The 19,556-nt window shown below is 57.2% G+C and overlaps 2 protein-coding genes across 4 annotated transcripts in view; both read left to right on the top strand.

Moving 5' to 3' along the window:
- Positions 1 to 3,829, top strand: part of ACOXL (acyl-CoA oxidase like) — a 347,688-nt gene extending 343,859 nt beyond the window's left edge. Inside the window, exon 18 of the mRNA XM_062208877.1 lies at positions 3,629 to 3,829. Coding sequence (XP_062064861.1) covers positions 3,629 to 3,829 — 201 coding nt within the window. The remainder of the gene's footprint in view (positions 1 to 3,628) is intronic.
- A 2,679-nt stretch (positions 3,830 to 6,508) lies between these two features.
- BCL2L11 (BCL2 like 11) overlaps positions 6,509 to 19,556 on the top strand; it is a 48,987-nt gene continuing 35,939 nt past the window's right edge. The window contains exons 1-3 of one of the 3 annotated variants that reach the window (XM_062209854.1): positions 6,509 to 6,709; positions 9,525 to 9,661; positions 9,824 to 9,913. In XM_062209854.1, coding sequence (XP_062065838.1) covers positions 9,538 to 9,661; positions 9,824 to 9,913 — 214 coding nt within the window. In that variant the 5' untranslated portion in view covers positions 6,509 to 6,709; positions 9,525 to 9,537. Of the gene's footprint in view, positions 6,710 to 8,289; positions 8,362 to 9,524; positions 9,914 to 19,556 lie in introns of those variants that run through there. The other 2 variants (XM_062209852.1, XM_062209853.1) reach the window with 2 other exon arrangements.

Genomic DNA, 19,556 nt, shown 5'->3' with positions numbered 1-19,556 from the left:
CTTCCTGAGGGGCACCCTGCATATGGCAAATGCCCCCTGCCCCACACAGGAAAACAATCTACCATGTTTGGAAGATCATCTGAATGAGCACATTTTCCGGAGAGCTGGAACCTCGTCCTTCTGTAGGGGAAGCTTCCAGATCTTGAAGCTGGCTCTCTCACATCAGAGCAGTTGGCTCTGAAACCAATGGGCTTGGCATCTGCCTCTGGTGGCCACATCACATAGGGCCCCTGGCTCCTGCAGCTGCCCTGCTCCCCTTGGAGAATCTGAGCCAGCATTGCCAGGCAGCCCCATGCCCTCCACACTGGGTGTGCACAGAATGTTGATTCTGACTTGGGGAGAGCTTCAAGGGCCACTCGTGTGCTATCATCAAGGAAGCATTTCCTCAGCCATCATCCCACATCCTCTAGGGACTGGACCAGTGAGGCACTGGGGCAAAGATGGAGGCAGAAGGGTAGACCAGGCTGTTGATGCAGACAATCTCAGAATAAAACCCCAGTTATGAGTATGTGACTTGGAGCAAGGTGCTAAATTCTTTAAGCCTTGGTCTCATCTATGAAATGGAGCAAGAACTGGTTAGAGTTGTTCTGAGTACTGAATGAGACAGTAAGCATCATTGCCTCCTCAATAACCTAGCACACAGTAGGTGTGCAGCAAATGCTGAAGCAGCACAGAGCAGGGTGCAGAAAACCTGGGTTACCCAGGTCAAGTGTCGTATGTTGCTTCACAAAACTGGTCTAAGATGCTGGGGATGCAGCTAGGTGGTTCCTTCTGTGCCCCGGAGCCTTTACATGCTTGGCCATCTGGGATGGGTTGTGGAAAACATGACCCTCCCTGGCACAGATGGGTCCTTGGCGAGGCTGGGGTAACAACCTATGACAAATTGCGTGGGGCCTAGGGTCGGACAAGACAAGCATGCACTAACATGAGGGAGAGCAAAAGTGGGCAGGGGAACCAGAGGCACCTGCCGGAAGGCCAATGCTGCATGATAGCAGGAGCAAAAATTGCCACGGGATGAACCCTTCCTCCAGTTCAACCCTCTAGTTAGGCTAAGTAAGGGGGACACTGCTGCTCCCTGGTGAAGGTGGTAAAACCTCATTCTACCAACAACCCTTACCTTGTTCCCCCATCCTAGCTTTTAGAGTAAAAAATACCGTTTGATTCATTGTTTTAAGTTGCCTCTTCTTTTAAAACTTTTCTCAGTATTCAGTGAATCTAAAATCAAGTCGACTAAAAAAGAATGGACAAGAAATGACATTAAACGCCACTCATATCTAACCATCTCTTAGAAAGATAAAGAGTTGGCTGCATAGAGTTTCCTTTTGAAAATGATGTATAACTGATGCCTTTTAGCAAGTTTATTTGTTGTTTGGTTGTGGTAAGGTCAAAAGTTTCCATTTCTGTGCATTTAAGCAAGGATGATTGACATTGAGGTTGTGGGTAGGCAACCTGGGCAGGTCTCTGGCTTGTCTTAGGTAGGCTCGATCCTGGGTAGGCTCAGAAATCACTCCACTCTAGACTTCTGCTTGGCAAATGGTCTCGGTGTTACAGGAGAGCAAAGATAGGAGTTGCAAAGATGCTTAAGGCCTACATGCTGGAATTCACAGTGACACCTTCTCCACATTTTATTGGCAAAGCAAGTTGGAAGCCAGCTCAGATGCAAGGGATGGAGAACAAGACTCTAGCACAGTGCCCAAGCAAGACGGGATAATCAAGACACATTCCTAGTTGGATAAGGGGCTTGACACAGAGACCAGCATGAGGTCATGTGGCACTAGAAACAGGAGAGGTGGGGCACAAGGAAAGAGGCAGAGAAACTTGCTGCACAGAGTGTGACAAAAGTTGGTTGAGGGGCTGGTGTTATGGTACAGCAGGTTAAACTGCCACCTGTGATGCCAGGATCCTATATTGGAGTGCCAGTTCAAGTCCTGGCTGCTGTAATCCCAATTCAGCTCCCTGCTGCTACTCCTGGGAAAGCAGTGAAGATTGGCTCAAGCACTTAGGCCCCTGTCACTTACCTGGGAGACCCACATGGAATTCCCAGCTCCTGGCTTCAGCTTGGCCCAGACCTGGCTGTTGCAGCCATTTGGAAGAGTGAACCAGCAGATGGAAGATCTTTCTCTTCTGTCACTCCCCACCCCCTGACCCCGTCATTCTGCTTTTTTTTTTTTTTTTTTCAAGTTGGTTGAGTTTCGTAATGCAAACTCAACGGGGGAAAATCACCTTGAATAATCATATGACAATTCGTGGACCGGGTAGGGGCTGTGTAACCTCTCATGGTTTTGAACTATGTGGTTAAAGACACTGAGAGTTGACAGATCAGTCAGGGACTTGTCAAGAGCATTAATTACAAACTTTGAAATCTTGGCCAGGGAAAGTTCATCTGAGTGCATCTTGCAAATATGATCAAAGTCTTTTCAGTACTGATTTGATGGTGCTTAACCACAGCGTGTGGAGAATGAAGTTTGCGTTAGACATTACTGGTGTAATAGAGCACGTTTTCACGGAGGAGTGGGGTTGGACCTGTACCATTCATGTTGTCCCCCACTTGGCTCCCACTCCTCCACCCGCTTTTTTTTGGGGGGGGGGGCTGCCTTTTTTGGTGTTCTCTGAACACCTGAAATGGCATTCTGGACCAGTGTCAAAGAAACCGCGGTCATCACCCTAGTGAGGGCCAGGTGAGGATAAGGATATTTTTAAACCAAGACAACATGGGAGCTCACTGTGACTCCGAGGGTGACAAGAATTTACAACTGCAAACTTGAAACAGAGGCCCACCGTACTGGCCTTTGTTTAATTTTAGAAAAAGGATTATTTTTGGCAGCTTTCTTTTTTTCTGGGAATAAAATAAAATGTGCTGGCACCTAAACTATGGAAATGAAAATAAACACGCACCCAGGGCAGCTTGTCCAAGGCACCGGCCCGCATCTTCCTCTCCTCTAGGCCAGGGATTTCTGTCTGAACAGCTGGGGGCACCCGCGGAGCTTTCAAGTTAAGGACAGGGTGATCACCCTGTGGATCATCCGGTGGACAGTGCGCGAGAGTGCCAGCCCAGCCTCGGCCCGCCGACCCACCGTGCCAAGCGCCAGGGCTGTGGCCAGCCAGGTGTCCGAGGGCGCTAGCGTGGGCCGGCGGGCCGGGTGTCCACGAGTTCACCTGCTCTGAGGCGCTTCCCGTTCAGTTGCGTCTGCGCACCAGAGGGTGGCACCCCAGGCACTGCGAGGCGGCGAGCTGGGGAAGATAGGCGAAGGCGAAGGCGGCGGCGGCCGCGGCGGGCGGGGGCGGGGAGGAGGAACGGAGCTCAGCGAAGAGGAACATTCACGAATTCTGAGGCCTCCGTGTCCAGCTCCGCGGCCGACACGGAGGCACAGCCGCCGCCGCCCCAAATTTCGGGGTTCTGCAGGGCCAAGTGTCACGGACTTGAGAATTTCTAACATGTAAAGGGGCTCCCGAGGGCCATTCACGACCGGTGGCTTCGACCCGCCTGGGTCCCGAGAAATCCGAAGAGAAACCAGTTTCCGAGGGCGCGGGGTGTGTGGGTCACTGGGCCTGGCGAGAAAGCCGCCGGCCCCAGATGTCTCCGAGCGCTCCCAAGGTCTGATCCACGCCTTTGCGTCCTGTTTTCCAGTTGCTGGACCTGTGCAACTCCGTGAGAGACGACGCCCTCAGGGTGATCTCTGCCTTCAACATCCCAAGGACCAGCCTCCACGCACCCATCGCCGGGATCCCCAACCCGCAGGCCGCCTGGGCCTTCTATCCCGCCTGTCTGCAGCCGCTGGCCCGCGAAGGGCCGCCCTCCCCGCGGCCGGAGCAGCGAGCCAAGCTGTAACGGGCGTGGCGGGAGGCGCAGTGGCCCGCGCGCCGCTCGCGCCGCTGCCGCCCGGAGCTGGGGCAGTGGCCCGACCGGCACGCGCCGAGCCGTGCCCGCGGCGACCCGGGTCCCGCCGAAACTGGCGCCGCGCGTCGCTAGCTCACAGTTAGTGCGGCGCCTTGCTCTCTCCCTGCAACCCCGCACCCCGCTAGACGGTCGCGGTGAGTTCCCCGCACAGGCGCGCCCCACGGTCGGGTGCCGCCAAAGGTGACTCAGATTTCTGGTGATTAAAAAAAAAAAAGTGGTGCTGGGTGAAAAAATAAAAAGCAAAACCTGAAAATCAAACACCCTTAGGCAAAAGCGGAAAAATAAAGGTTCCGGCCGTTGTGCGCGCCGGCGAAGGCTCAGTTCGGCGGCCGAGAGAGGCAGATCTCGGGCTCGGCGAAGAAAGGCCGGGTGGAGAGAGGAGTGGGGGCCCGGGGCTGCGCGCCCGCCCCAGCAGGTCCCCGGGCCGGCGCTTTCGCGACCGGCTCGGAGAGCACGCTTACCCTCGGAAGCTGGCATCTGCGTTTGGAAGGCGCACACCGACGCGACCAAAGAAAGCAAGCAGGCTCCCGCGGCTCGCCGAGAACCGGGAGGCGGCTCCCCGCGAGATGCCGCAGCAAACTGGTTTTGGAACGACCACTCCCGTGGTCCGAGGCGCAGGCCATAGCTTTCCTATTCTAATCCCGTGTGCCCGACTGAATTCTCTCGGCCCCAAGCCTTCTGCCCTCTCCCCTCCTTTAAGGTCCCGAGGCAGAGACAGAAGGGCTGCTGCGCTGCCCGCGTCCGAGAGGGCGACGTTCAGGACCCGTGACCCAGCGCCCACCGACCCTTCCGCGCGCTCGGGCGCCTTTTCCGGAGGTGCGCTCCACGCGGCGGGGAACGCGGGACCCCGGCCTCGGGGTAGCGCTCCAGACAGGAGCGCGCAGCCCGGTGCTGTCTCCCCGATGCCTGTGCGCTTTGAAGCGCTCACCGGGTCCCCGCCGCGGCGCCGCGGGGGCGCTGGAGCTGCACAGGCGCGGACACGGAGCCAAGGGGCGCTCTGCTGCGTGATTCTTTCCTGGGCCCCCGACTGTGTCGCCCAGCCCCGTGGAACGCGCGGGGCAGCGGCTTGCGCGGCCAAGGCTGCGGTGCTGGCACTCGTGGGCGACGCGGGGCCGCCAAGGCGCGGAGAGTTGGTCCGACCGTCGCGGGCAGACGGGCTAGGACTGGGCCTCCGAGTCCACTCGGCGCTGTCCACGTCCACGCCCTTGCCCTCTTGCAGCGAAACTCCCAGGCGGGGCCCGAAGCGCCTCCGCCCGCTTCTCCCGGAACCCGTGGCCTCCTTCACCTCGAAGGAGACTTTAACCTGGGGCTGTGCTGTGTCACGCTGACGCTCGATCTGCTTAGGAACGTCACCATCGACCCAGGCGGCCGGGCGGCAGGTCGCCGCCTCCCGGTGCCAAGGCCCCTTCCCTCCCCCGCGCCGGCCGGTTGCGGGGTCGGGCAGCCTCCGAATCGAGTTTCCTTGATCGGGCTGGGCTGCCCTCCCCGGCGCAAGTTCCCTTTGCGATCCGCCTCCCATTCCCTCGCCACGGTCGCCTGGAGGCCTGGGACTGGGGGTTCGCAGGTGCACAAGGGGCCGGCAAGGGTCGGGCCACCGGCCGCGTGCCAGGGAGGCGGCGGGCCGCGGTGCGGCGCCGGGGGGTGGCAGGGCGGGGCGCGGAGTTCGGTCTCCGCGGGACAAGGGGTCAGGGGCGCGCGTGGAGGAGCGGCGGGCGAAGTCGCGCCTCCGCTTGGTTCTCCCAGCGCGGTCCAGCCATCGCCATCAGCCTTCCCGCCTCCAGGGATTCCCGCTCGGCAAACCTCTGGGGTCTCCCCCCGAGCTGCGGGTGCAGGCTTCTCCCGCACCTGGGGTCGGCGGCCCTCCTCGGTGTCTTTATTTTTTGTTCAAATGATTCATTTTCGAGTTCTTTTTTCATTTCCCTATTTTCACCCGCTCTGCGCACACTCGCATCCTGCCCCGCACCAGGGCTGCGGGGAAGACGCTGCTGACATCAGCCCCTGGCCCCTTCCCTCGACTCCTCCTCCCACCACGGGCTCGGGGTCTCTCGATGCCCACAGAGCGCGGGACAAAAGTTGGAGAGTTACTGCGGGGCCCGTGCCGAGCGCGGCTGCGGGGTGGGTTGGGTAAGGGGATGTGCCGTCGGCTGCTCGGGGTTCCTTGGCGCCCGCAGAGCTCAGAGCCACGGTACCCAGCCCCGCGTCGGCGAGTTCTCCAGGACCACCCCAGCCCCCGCGCCTGCCCTGGGGCCAGCCCCGCACAGCCTGCCCAGTTACGAGCGGCCGACCCCGGCCCGCGACGGCGATGTCACCCTTCGGGGTGGGGGCTGGGCGCTCGCACCGCCGCCCGCAGGGTAAACACGCCGGGGCGGGCGGCGCGCGAGGCTGCGAGCGCGCGCGGCGGGGCCCCCAGCGGGCCCTCCCCCGCCCTCACCTGTGGGAACCTGCACGCGCCGGCCGCCCGGGCGCCACGGGGGCGGGGCCTGCGCGCCCGCCGGCCGGGGGCGGGGCCCGGGGGCGGGGCCCGCGGTGATTGGGCGCGGGCGCGGGGCGGCGAGCCCGAGCGGGGCTGCAGGGCCGCGCTGGTTTCACTTCGCTCGGCGCCGCCGCGGCATCTCCAGCTCGTCGGAGCGCTGCATCCAGCCTCGCCGCTGCCGGATCGTCTTAGCCGCCCTGCCAGCCTTGCCCCATTGCGGCCAACACCGCCTCGGACTGCCTGGCCCGTCCCGATCCCGTCGCCACCGCCTCGGCGCCCTTCCCCTGACCCACCTCCCCCCAATGTCTGACTCTGATTCTCGGACTGAGAAACGCAAGGTAAAAATGCCTGATCCCCGGGCAGCGGGCCGGGAACGGATGAGAGACAGGCGCAGGGGCCCGAACGGCTCCACCCACCGCCCGCTTCCCGCGCACGTGCGGGAAGACGCGCGCGCCTCCGTCCCGCCGGTCGCCGGGCGGGAGGCGGCGATTGGTGCCCATCGTGTCCCCTCTCGGGCAACAGGAAGGGTCATCAGCGCAGGGGCTGCACGCCCTTGGCCGAAGTGCGGCTAGGGCCTGGGTCTGGCGCGCGACGGTGCAGCGTCGCGGGCCCGGGTGGGAGAGGCGCTGGCCCGGGCGCTGGGGTCCGCTCCGCGGTACCAGCCCCGCACGAGCAGCCGGGAGGTCTCGCTGCCCGGCCCCGGGTCGCGGCCTGCGGTCGAGCGGCACTCGGCTTTGCTGGAGCGCGCGGCCGGTTGCGGAGGGTTTGCAGAACTGCCGTGGCTACTTAACAGGAGAGTGGGCTTTTCCTTTTACCTCTTCAATACGAGGAGTCGGAGCAGTTGCTGCGTTCGCCTTCTCGGACACGCGTGGGGGTGTCCCTGCTCGGTCTGTGGACATGCTGCGGGCGGTGCCAAACCGCACGATCCGCAGACAGCGAGAGCTCCAGGGCCTCCCCTTACAAGCAGGGCCACGAGCCCCGGCGGGCAAAACCTGCCCGGTGCGTGTGGCCGGGCTGTCTTAGCAGTTCGAGCGTGCCCAAGCGCACTCACAACCCATCTGCGGTGTCCGCTGGAGGCGCCGTGGGCTGCAGGCCTGTGCCCCCGGGGGTGGGCGCTGCGGGCTGAAAACCTGCGCGTTGCGGAGGGTGGGGACATGGAGGTGCGCGCTCTGATTTGGGGCTGGCCCGCTGCGCGCGGGAGAAGAGGGGGGAAAAGTTGGAGAGGGAGAGCTGCCACCGCAGCGGGGCGACCGCAGAGGTCCTCGTTCCGACCGGCCTGAACCTAGGGGCGAGTGGCTAAGGCACGGGGTGTGACGGCGGCCCTGCGACTCCTGCTTTGTCTCCAGGTGACCGGCTGCCGGGGCGGCGGCGGGAGCTGTCGAGGCGAGCGCGGTGTCCGACCGGGCGGCAGGGGAGGCCGGGGCAGCCGAGCCCCCCGGAGCCTCCGCCAGGGCTGTCGCCGCGGCTGGCGGAGCGGCGCTCGGAGGCGAGTTTGTCAACAATCGCCTCGCCTTTGGCGGCCTGACCCGTAGGCGCCGCCTCCGCCGCCGCTGCCGATTGGCTGCGGCGCCGAGCGATCGCGCTCGGGCCAATTGGGAGCGCGGGCACCCGGCGCCAGCGGCGCGGGGAGGTCGGCGGTGCCGGCGGCGGCGGGCGCAGTGCGCGAGGGGAGGAGCGGGAGGAGGCGGAGGATGTTCCCGGCGGCGGCGGCCGGGGCAGCGCGGGCTGGAGGCGCGGCGCGGGCTGGAGGCTCGGCGCGCGGAGCCCTCGGCCACCCGGGGGAGCGCGGCGGCGGCGGCGGCGGCGGCAGCGGGCGGGCGGGCAGGCGTGGGCTCTGCGCTGCCCAGGGCGGTGTGAGCCCGAGCGCCGGGCTTTGTCTTCAGCGCCGCCTTCGTGGTGACGGTCAGGGGGCGCCGGGTCGGCGAAGGGCGCGGGCCGGACGCCGCGGGGCCCGTGCGCGGACGCCACGCTCGGAAGGGAAGGGGCGGACGTGAGTTTCGCTTGCCTGCTTTGCAAGGGGAGGGTCTCGGGCGCCTGGCGTGCGGAGCGAGCTGTGAACTTCTGCTGGAGGGGGGTGCCGGGGCCGGCTCCGGGGCCGGTGGGGGGGTCGGGGGTTTGCCCGTCCGGAGGCGCGCGCCTCGCAGGATCGCCGCACCGTGCAGAAGTTCTTTCCGGTTCGGTGCGGCGCGCGGGCGGGGAGCGGGAACGCAGGGCGATCCGGGAGCACCGCAGCCGGGCCGAGCCGCGCCGCGCTCGGAGTTACAAACTCTATTGTGACGCACTTACTACGACTGCGGCCGCTGCCAAACCTTCCCCAGACTTGCTGCCCTCAGCATTTTCGGCGAACAATGGGGCCGGAGCGGGGAACGCGGCCAGCCGCCTGCAATCGCTGCCTCTGTGCCTGGCCCTGGGCTGCAGCGCCGGCTGATCCCGGGAAATCAGAGCCCGCCGGGCAGCCCGCTGGGAGTTGGGGCTGGTGTGGGTCTGTCTAGCGCGAGGAGCACATGCCGGTACACTGCAGCCGAGCCGCTGCTGCGTGTGCGCCTGAGCGCGAGCCCTGGACGCTGGGGCGCTGTTTTGTTTGGGGCTGGGGAGTTGAGTCCCAACCGAGATCATGGGGGGGCTTTCTTGTTCGGGGTGCATTTTTTTTTTGCTCCTATCTAGGACTTAATTTTAAAGTGCTTGAACTTTTTTTTTTTTCTTTAAGATTTTATTTACTTATTTAAAAGGCAGAGTTACAGAGAGGCAGAGGCAGAGGCGGTGGGGGGGGGTCTCCCATCTGCTGGTTCACTCCCCAGATGGCTGCAATGGATGGAGCTGCACCAATCCGAAGCCCGGAGCCAGGAGCTTCCTCTGGGTCTCCCACGCAGGTGCAGGGGCCCAAGCACTTGGGCCATCTTCTGCTGCTTTCCCAGGCCATAGCAGAGAGCTGGATTGGAAGTGGAGCAGCAGGGACTGGAACCGGCAACCATATGGGATGTGGGTGCTGCAGGCTGTGGCTTTAGCTGCTGTGCCACAGTGCTGCCCCCACCCCCAAGCACTTGAACTTTTTAAGAACTTTTAATGAGTAGGTGAAAGTTGGCCTACTATGTGTTTTTGAGCTGAAAAATAAAACCTGAGTTTTATTTATTTATTTACTTATTTTATTCACAGAAAAAACGACCAAATGGCCAAGCAACCTTCCGATGTAAGTTCTGAGTGTGACAGAGAAGGTGGACAGTTGCAGCCTGCAGAGAGGCCGCCCCAGCTCAGGCCTGGGGCCCCCACCTCCCTGCAGTCGGAGCCGCAAGGTAATCCGGAAGGCGACCGCTGTGCGCACGGCAGCCCTCAGGGCCCGCTGGCCCCATCGGCCAGCCCTGGCCCTTTCGCTACCAGGTCCCCGCTCTTCATCTTTGTCCGAAGATCCTCCCTGCTGTCTCGATCGTCCAGTGGGTATTTCTCTTTTGACACAGACAGGAGCCCGGCACCCATGAGCTGTGACAAATCAACGCAAACCCCAAGTCCTCCTTGCCAGGCCTTCAACCACTATCTCAGTGCAATGGGTAAGCAAAGCCTGGGTAAGACGAAGCCGGCATACGGTGTCTGCATAGCTGTGTGTGTGGCGTCCACGTTACGTGTATTTTACTTTTCCTGAAAGGCCGAGGTTTTCCATCAGCTGGTTGCTTCCCCAAATGCCCACCATGGCTTGGGCTGGGCCGGGCCTGGGCCAAAGCCAGGAGCCTGGAACTTTGCTCTGAGTCTCCCGCCTGGGTGGCAGGAACCAAACTAATTGAGCCATCACCCGCCGCCACCAAGGATGTGCGTTAGCAGGATGCTGGAGTTGGAAGCAAAGCTGGGCCCTGCGCCCAGGTGCTCTGGTGTGAGATGTGGGCATCCTGGGCGGTGTTCACTTCTGCACTGAGCACCTGCCGGGTGTAGTAGCATTTAACCCTTGTAGGATCCTTCCACCGGTTTGTTTTGTGCTTTGATGGGAATGGAGACTATGGCAAATGAAATGTCAAACCTACGCTGTTTTTCATCCCACATTAAGTTTTGTGGCGGCGATGAGCTGAGGTTCAAATATCAGCGTTCGGGATGAAGGTTCTGAGTGTCTGCTTCCTCCACTAAGCTAAAGCCTTGGCATGCTCTTCAGCCACCAGGCTTACCCTGTGAGTGCTGGTCCACTCCCCAGGGACCTGGGAGGTTACAGGAAATAGCTGAAAGTGTGGAGAAGTGGGCGCCGCCGGTGAATCATTTTCCAGAGTGATGTTAACCAAGTGAACTGTTTAGCTAAGCAGAAGCAGCACGGAGCCATGAAGATGATTGTTTTCGGCTCAGGTGCCCCTCTGGGCTTAAAGCGGAGCGGGGCTGTGGACTGGTGCTCGGGAGGTTAGGTTGTAGGCTTTTGTTTCAGGGACTAGAGGTGGTTTTAGGGTCGGCACTGGGAGTGGCCAGTGTGAGTACCCAGCGAGGCCCGCAGTAGAGTCAATGAGGCAGCCGGAGCTGGTGGAGGTTGTGGCAAGTTGGCAAGCTCGTGTGCCTTCTGTGTTAGGGACAGTGGGCGGTCTCAGTCTTCCAGTCATCCGGGAATGCTGACTTTGATGCCAGATAACTTGCCATGGAAGCAAACCATGCCCAGGTGAGAAGCACCTGCAGCCCTGACCTTGGGCGTGCCGGCTGTGACTTTGAACGGTGGTAACCAGGGGAGGAGAGAGGCTCAGGGGTCGGTCCTGATGGGCAAGGTGTATGTGTCGGTCAGTGGCCACCAGAACCACATTTACTCTCCGTCCAGGTTCGCCTGCCCTGTGTAAACGAACTAGAAGTGAGCGAGCAGTGTAGTCCAGGACAGAGCCTGCGAGGATCTGAATCACACTTATCGTGCCGGAGGCTAAGCAGAGCCAAGTTCACAGACGAGCTCTGAACTCTAGAACACAGTGACCCATCTTGGGCTTGGGAGCAGGAGTCAACCCTGTCTTCAGAACCTTCACAGGGGGGGCTCGGAGGAGGCAGGTACATGCCCGTGCTACAGAGCCTTTGGACACAGCCTCAGGAGGGTGTGTCACCTGCCAGAGGTTGGCAGCCACGGCAGAAATGGCAGTCACTGCAGGTGTCGGCTGGGCGTCTCCTCCTTGATTGTGCCAGGCACTTCTGGAAAGGAGCTCTAGGGGCTGTTGCCACTGTTACCTTAGTTAGGCCACTGCTGAGCTCCGATCAGCCTTCAGAGTTCTCGGTGCTCACAGCCGTCTCCAGTCTACGTGTGAGCCTCTCTGCAGCACACTTTAAATTATATGTATGTCTCATTCAAAGACAAACCTCCCTTCCTCTGGTACCCTGCCCAGATGCCTGCAATGACCAGGGCTGGACCGAGGCCAGAGCCAGGAGCCAGGAGCCAGGATTGAAGCCCAGGTCTCCCATGTGGCTGGCAGGAACCCAGTTACTTCAACCTTCACTGCTGCCTCCCAGGATCTGCAGTAGCAGGAAGCTTGGGTCAGGAGCCGGGTATTGAACCCAGGCAGTCAGATGTGAGACAGGTGCATCTTAGCCACTGGTGTAAGTGCGTGCTCCAAGCCGGGGGCATTCTTGCGGTCTGACTGAGCTGGTAGAGCTCCATGGGTGTACGCTTAAAACCCTGCCTGCTGTGAGCTCTTTGGAAGCTGTTGTAGCTCTACACCGAATGCCTGCTCTGCAGTCTCTGCTTGTGGCTACTTTGTGCATGGAAATTGCTTCTTCCTTGTCAGAGGTTAGCTGTTGAGATCATGCACTGGTCTTTTTTCTTTTATTTGAAAGACTTCGAGACAGACAGCTCCTGTCCCCTGGTTCATCTCCTAGATGCCTGGAACTGCTAGGACGGGGCTATGCTGGAGCTGGGAACTCAGTCCAGATCTCCAGTGTGGGTGGCAGGGACCCAGCCACCTGTGCCATCACCTGTGGCCTCCCAGGGAGCATGTATATCAGCAGGAAACTGGTATCAGGTGTGGAGCCAGAAGTCAAACCCCGGCACTCTGACATGGGAGGCAGGCATCACAGGGGATCAGTTTAATCAATGTGCCAACCTCCCACCCCGCATGGACTTCGCAATGTAAAGACGGGCACGAGCGTGTTTTTGTGTGACGAATGCTACTGAACAAACTAGTTGTAAGGGAAGCACCTGCTGGAGATGACAAGCTTTTAAGATCACCGCCTTCAGGGGGTCCCGAGGTGGTGTTTTGTAGTACTAACCTCACTCGTGGTAACTGGTGTGATAACTTGGAGTTTAATGCATAGGATTAGGTGATAAGTTATAAGGAGTTTGCTTGATTAACATACCAAGGTCTGTTTTCAGTATGAGGTTCTCAGGAGCTTTGTTTGGGAAGAGGATGCGTGGGCGGGCTGGGGATTACTGTGGAGGAGGGGACCTAGGTGGACTTGTGAGTTTATTAAAGCCGAGACTAAACTTGGCAGTTTTGTGCTCTGTAACTAACTTTTCCCCTGGTCATTCTTACCCTCTTAGCTCAGTGCCTGAAGCCCATTAATGTTGAGTTGATAAGTGGTTCCTCTTATCTTTTCGGCCTTGTTCAGTTTTCCTTGCTCACCCGTATCCATTAAGATTTTCAATGCAGCTTTTGATAATTTATTGCAAGATCCATTTTTGACAAAGGAGTCTTTATAGCTGGTGAGAGGCCAGCAGGACCTGAGTGCGAGGTTAGAGAGGGGTTCTCCATAGCCAGGGGCTCCTTCCGGCACAAAGTCAGCAGCCCGGGGTGGAGAACAGCGAGTTCTTGCATCTTTGTTCTGGAAAGCCCTGTCTGGGCTGCATAGCAGGTAGGTGCCGGATGGCAGTGTCCTGTCTTCCTCCGTGGGTCTCGTTTTTCTGCAGATACGTGGAAAGGCTAGTGTGTTTGCAGGCAGACAGACCCACTTGCAGTTTCCCTAAACCTTTCCCTCAATTTCAGTCTCTCTACACTCTGGGAGGATTAACTTGACAAATGATCTCTTAGTGAATCTGAATATTTTTATGAAAATCACCCACACGTGCTGGCTTACCGAGTGCTTTTCTGGTGAGTGTTTTTCCACCGTGTGTGTGTGCAAAGCAAGCGTGTTAAATCCTCTGCACATTCTTATCCCGAAGTGTAGTCACTGTGTCTGGAAATAAGAATCGAGAACGGCCAGGCTGTGGATGGTGCTGGTTAATAGTAACTCCCCGCATGTCATGTTTGCAGTGTCTTTTACTTCTTATTAAAAAAAAAAAAAAAAAAGATTTATTTATTTGACAGTCAAAGGGAGAGACAGAGACAGGGAGATCTTCTATCTGCTAGTTCACTCCCCAGATGGCTACAGTGGCCAGGGCTGGCCCAGACCAAAGCCAGGAGCTTCATCTGAATCTCCCACATAGGTGCAGGGGTCCAAGCACTTGGAGCCATCCTCTGCTGCCTTTCCCAAGTGCATTAGCAGGGAGCTGGATTAGAAGTGGAGCAGCCAGGACAATGCCCATATGGGATGCTGGTGTTGGAAGTGGCGACTTTACCCATTGCACTATAGCGCCAGCCCCTGTCAGGGTCTTAAACCAACTTGCTCCCTGGCACAGCAGAATTCGTGGATAGAAGTTAGGAACATTCTGTGCTGCTCAGCAGCCTATGGAGCCTAGGTCCCTCCTTTAGACCCTCGGTACCTTATGGGAGGCTTAAGGTCCGGCAGGATCTTGGCAGCACCGGACGAACAGGAGAGGCCCAGGGACTGGTGGAGGGCCACGGGGCTCTGCCTCTTAGCCTTTGCACAGAGCGGTTTTCAGTTGAGAGCAAAGAAGATTCCAAAACAGATCTGCCCCCTGCCTCACCCCTCGGTATTTTGAATCACCAGCATCCAGTGTAAGGTGTGTCAGGTATGGGTGGTAGGAGAGGTCCAGCTCAGACCCGCACCGTAGGGCAGCCGTGTGAGTGCTGAGCCCTCCAAGTGGGGCCAGTCTCAGTTGACCATACTCTCCACGTCAGTACACACGGGGTTTTAGAGATGTAGCCTATTAAAAGAAAATCTAAAATATCTCCATCATTGTCACATGGATCCCATGTTGAAATGCTAATCTTTTAAATTTGTGGATTAAATAGAATACAGATTTTTTTTTTTTTTAATTGTGGTTTAAAAAAATTCCATGTATAACTCCCGGTCTCACCCGTTTATTTCGAAGTGTGTATGTGGCTCGGGAATGTTCGGCACACTCATGTCCCTGCCGTCCGTGTCCAGAAGTAGATTTTGTGTCACAAAACTGCAGCTCCCCACCTGTTAAGCAGCCAGCCCCGGGGCCCCCTCCCCACAGCCCCTGGCAACCTGTGTGCTGTTGACTACTGTAGCACTTTCTGTAGGCAGAACCACGCAGTCTGAGCGCATCCATGGCCGGCTTATTTTTCTTAGTATTGTGTCCTCGGCTCATCTGGCTTGTGGCGCGTGGCAGAAGTCCCTGCTCCCCAGGCTGAAGAGGAGCCGCCCGCCGCGTGCACACACCGTGTCTGGTCTGTCCATTCATCCAGCGGTGCGTGTGGGTTGCTGTTTCTTGACTGGACTGGTGCTGCTATGAACACGGGTGAGCAAGTGCCTTCCAAGTCCTGCCTTGGATTCCTGTAGCTCTGTCCCCGGAAGTGGACTTGCCTAATCCTATGGTGATTCTGAAATCCCCGTGCAGTCTCCCCGGGCGGCTGTACCATTCTGTAATCCCACCAGGAATGCAGGCTGCGGGAGGTTCCAGTTGCTCCAGACCCTTGTCAACGCATGGCATTTCATGAGTGTGTGTTTTCATGGTTAGCCATTCTCATGGATGTGAGGGATTCCTTGTTGTTTTCACTTGTGTTTCTAGTAAGAGATAATGAACATCCTCTCCTTAAAAAAAAAAAAAAAAATCATTTATTTATGTATTTTTCTAAGAAACAGAGAATTCCCATCTGCTGGCTTACTCCCCAAATGCCTACAGTGGCCAAGCTTGGTCGAGACCAAAGCTGGGAGCTGAAAACTCCATTTTTTGGGCCCCCTATGTGGGTAGTGGGGACCCAAGTACTTCTATCATCATCTCTGCCTCCCACGTGTGCTGGCATCCAGAGCAGAGCCAGAACTCAAACCCAGGCGGTCCAGTGTGGAGCGCAGGCATCCCAGACAAGGTCTTCTCTGCTGAGGGAAACACCCTCCCAAATATCTTTTCATGTGTGATGGGGGTTCTTCCAAAAGTTCGTGGGAATGCATTTTATGGAAAAAAGATGCCTGGATTTCAAAGGTTTTGTGCACCAAGATAAACTTACCTGTTAATTCTGATTTCCATGTCCTTGTGCCCTCATATTTGTTGGCCATTGAATAAAGCGTTTTTAATACTGATCTTATCTGATTCTTTTTCCTGTTCTCGAGTGTGGCTGCAAGAGTACATGTGCGATTAGGACCTGGCGGGTGGGCTGGTCTTGCAGATGGCAGAGCCGGGATGTGCAGTGGGGCCTTGGCCAGCCAGACCTGACCTTAACCCCTCAGGCGCATCATTTCCACGAACACGCTCCTTGGGTCGCTTTTGCTGGCTTACAGTGCAAGCGGTGACTCTAATCTGTGAGCATCTTGAACATTCTGTGAGCCTTGTGCCTCGCTCTGCTCTCCAGGCAGACGCCTCTTCATCCTCCATGGTGTGTGTGAGCTTCGGGAAAGGGGAGTGGAGCAATTCTCTGGCACGTGGTCAGAGCTGCCTGGGAGTCCCCTGGGGGACCCAGCACTGGCCTTCGGGCCTCACCATCACTTGTTGGGACATAAGGAGAAACGAGAGCACTTTAAAGGGGCAAGAGAAAGAATGTCTTTAGTGGTTCCCAACAGCGATCAGTCGTTGATGCTTGTCCAGTTTTAGAGAGATTGGCGTGTGTTGGTAAGGAGTGACCCCAAGAGGCCCTGGGTACCAGCGGTGGGGAAGGTCCAGCCTGCTGGCCCTGTAGCGCCCGTCAAATCACAGTGGCTTGGCCCTGCTGAGACTCAAAATGCAATAAATCTGCAGCAGGCTAATTCCTGAGTTGATGCTCTCGAATGATGCTATAAACATCCAAATGGCCCTTGGCAGAAGACAGGTCCCGCACCCCTGCTGTGTCCCCTTCACCCAGCATCCCCCATTGGCATCACCAGTGAGCGACTTGGGTAGGACCTGTGTGCTTTGCTCACTTTGACGTGCACTCCATCTTGTGTGTCTGAGTTTGCCCCTGCGCGGTTGCATCCAGTGGGCAGGTCTGTGTGGCTGCCGCCACTGTCAAGGTGCAGACAAACTCCCTCACAAGGCGCTTTCTAGAACCCCTTTCTAGCCACGGCCACACCCCTCCCGTCCCCAGACCCTGATCTCACAGCTGCGCTTGGTTGTTCCTGGCTATCGCTAGCTTTGGGCAATAGGCTTCATTCACAGTTCCTTTGAGACCCATTTGAGGTGTGTGTGTGTGTGTGTATGTATGTATGTGTGTATGCCAGGTGTGTGTGTGTGTATGTGTGTGTATATGCCAGGCTTCCTTTTCTTCCTGGCTGAGTAGTATTCCCCAGAAGGGATGCACCACAGGTTGTGTGACCAGGCAGCTGTCACTGGACATCAGGTCACACGCCGCGTGTTGTCCCCCGGGCACAACTGCTCACTGAGGGCCAGTGTTGTGGTTGAGGACAGGTGCGTGCTGGGTGGGCAGTGAGCAGCTGCAGGGAAGCCCCGCGGAGGTTTTTGTGAGAATAGGGTTTTCCTTTCTCTGCGACAGGTGCCCAGAAGTGCAAGTGCTGGGCCGTACAGTTCCCCAGCTTGGGTGTGCCGTGCAGATCCCCGCCAGCCGCGTGGAGAGCCCCACTTTCTCCACAGCCTCACCAGCGTCTGGTGTTCGCATGCTCTCTGATTGTAGTGCCTGGCAGCTGTGTGGTCCTGTCTTACTGTAGCTGTAATTGGCATTCCCCTCGTGGCATGCTCATTTGCATCCATGCACGCCCTCAGTGAAGGGGCTCTTCTTGTCTTTTGCTCCTTTCTAGTTGGATTTTTCTTTTTAAATTATTTCTATTTGAAAGGCAGGCAGAGAACTTCCCTCCTCTGATTTCGCTCCCCAAATGCCCACGACAGCCAGGGCTGCACCAGCCCAGAAGCCAGGAGCCCCCAGACTCCATCCAGGCCTCCCACATGGGTGGCAGAGACCCAAGCACTTGAGCTATCACCTGCCACCTCCCAGGGTGCGCAGAAGCAGGCAGCTGGATTGGAAGCAGAGGAGCTGGGACTCAAACCAGGCGGTCTGACGTGGTGAGTGGATGTCCCAAACAGCAGCTTAACCACTGCCCCAAAGGCCTGCTGTTGAGTGTCAGGAGCTCCTTGGAAAGATTCAAGGTCTAGAATCTGTTGTCAGATATGTGATTCATAAATATTTTTTTTCCCAATCTGTTGCTTGTCATCCTCTTTATTCCTCATGGCTAAGAGGTTTCATTTTGACATGGTTCACAAGCCAGAAGTTTTTAATGTTTTAACAAGCGTGTGTAATTTGGTTCATTTATTTGCTTACTGAGAAGCAGAGAGAGGCAAATGGAGAGAGCACCCATCCAGCTAGTCCACTCCCTAAATGCCCACGGCAGCTGATAAGCCAGGCTGAAGCCATGAGCTGGGAAGTCTGGGTCTCCTATGTGAGTGATGCAGATTTATCACGTGAGCTTTCACTGCTACCTTCCGTCTACGTTGTCAGCAAGCTGGAATCAGGACCAGAAGCAAGTATCAAACCCAGACACAATGAGTATGAGCCACAGGTGTCTAAGCCACTAGGGCAAAAGCCGGCACCCAAAGTTTTTAATTCTCTTTATGTCCGGTTCACCCATTTTTCCTTTTACGGTTCATGCTTTCAGTGTCGAGTCTGTCGATGCTTTGCCTCGTTCTGGGCCCCAAAGATTTTCTGCTAAAAGTTTGACATTGTATGTTTGGATTAGCGGTGCGTGTTAGCTAGTGTGTAGGTTGTAAAGTTGAGACCGGTACTCATTCTTTTTGATTGTGGGTGCCTGTTATTCCAGCACCATTTGTTGCAAAAGCTCTTCCCCTGATCACTCGTGTGCGCCTGTCACAGTCACTGGGCACGCCTGGGGGTCTGTTGCTGAGTTCTCCGTCGTGTCCCCTTGGCCTCTGGCTCCTCCGCTGCACCACACTGTCTTGATTGGTGGAGTTAGAACAGTGGGTGGATGATTCCCTAGGCTTTATTCTTTCTTTCCAAAATTTCCTCAGCCTAGGTCCTGTGCCTTTTCACAGAAATTCTCGAATAAGCTTGTCTGTGCCTGCGACACCGCTTGCCGAGGTTTTGATAGGCATTCCTTAAACCCGGAGATCATCTGGGACGAGTCAATGACGTCTTCGCCCTGCCGAGTTGCCGTCCACGAGCAGGCCATTTCTCCGAGTAGGTAGGCCTGCTTGGGTTTCTTGGGTTAGAGCGTTCTCATTTCCAACGTGCGGATCTTCCGTTTGTCATTTTTGCTCTATACAAAGTACAGAAGGTTCCAACTTGTGGTCTTTGAACTTTGCCGGGGTGCAAAACACTGAACACTGTGTGTTCAGTGGCAACCACACTTGGAATCTGGGCTCTTGATGTTTTCCAGAGCTAGTATAAGGTGGTGAGGTCCTCTCGAGCTGCCGGGCAGTGAAGCCACAGCTCCCCGACAGCCCTGTGGGCACCAGGGGAAGTGACGGGCACCCTACAGTGCACTGTCTTGTTCAGCTAGCGCGTCCTGTAGGTTTAAGAGTATTCTGTATTTTTTTACTTTAAATATTTTCAGCTTTCTAGGAGTTTATTGGGACATAACCCCATAGTAAGGCAAGGAGCGTCTGCATTTTGTTTACTTTGGAGCAATTAAAAAATATTTAATTGAAAGGCAAAGTGACGGGGCGGGGGGAGGGGGGGAGAGATTGATTTTTCCATCAGTTTGTTCACTCCCGAAATGGACAATAAGCCTAGAGCCAAGAACTCTTTGGTAGGTATGGAGTAGGTAGCAGGGAGCCAAGCACTTGGGCCACCACTGCCTTCCCAGGTGCATTAGCTGGGAGCTGGATTGGTAGCTGTGTATCCTATGAGATGCAGTTTAACCCACTGCACCACAACGCTGGCCCCATCTTGGTAGTATTGTATTGTTTCAAATATTTATTTTTCCATTTGGAAGAGTTACAGGCAGAGAGAGAGATCTTCCATCCACTGGTTCACTCCCAAGATGGTCACAATGGCCGAGCCTGGGCCAGGCCAA

The sequence above is a fragment of the Lepus europaeus genome, chromosome 13 (assembly GCF_033115175.1).
Source record: "Lepus europaeus isolate LE1 chromosome 13, mLepTim1.pri, whole genome shotgun sequence".
NCBI classification, from domain to species: Eukaryota; Metazoa; Chordata; class Mammalia; order Lagomorpha; family Leporidae; genus Lepus; species Lepus europaeus.
The sequence above is the reverse complement of the archived record's forward strand: the minus strand, read 5'-3'. Positions and strand labels throughout refer to the sequence as shown.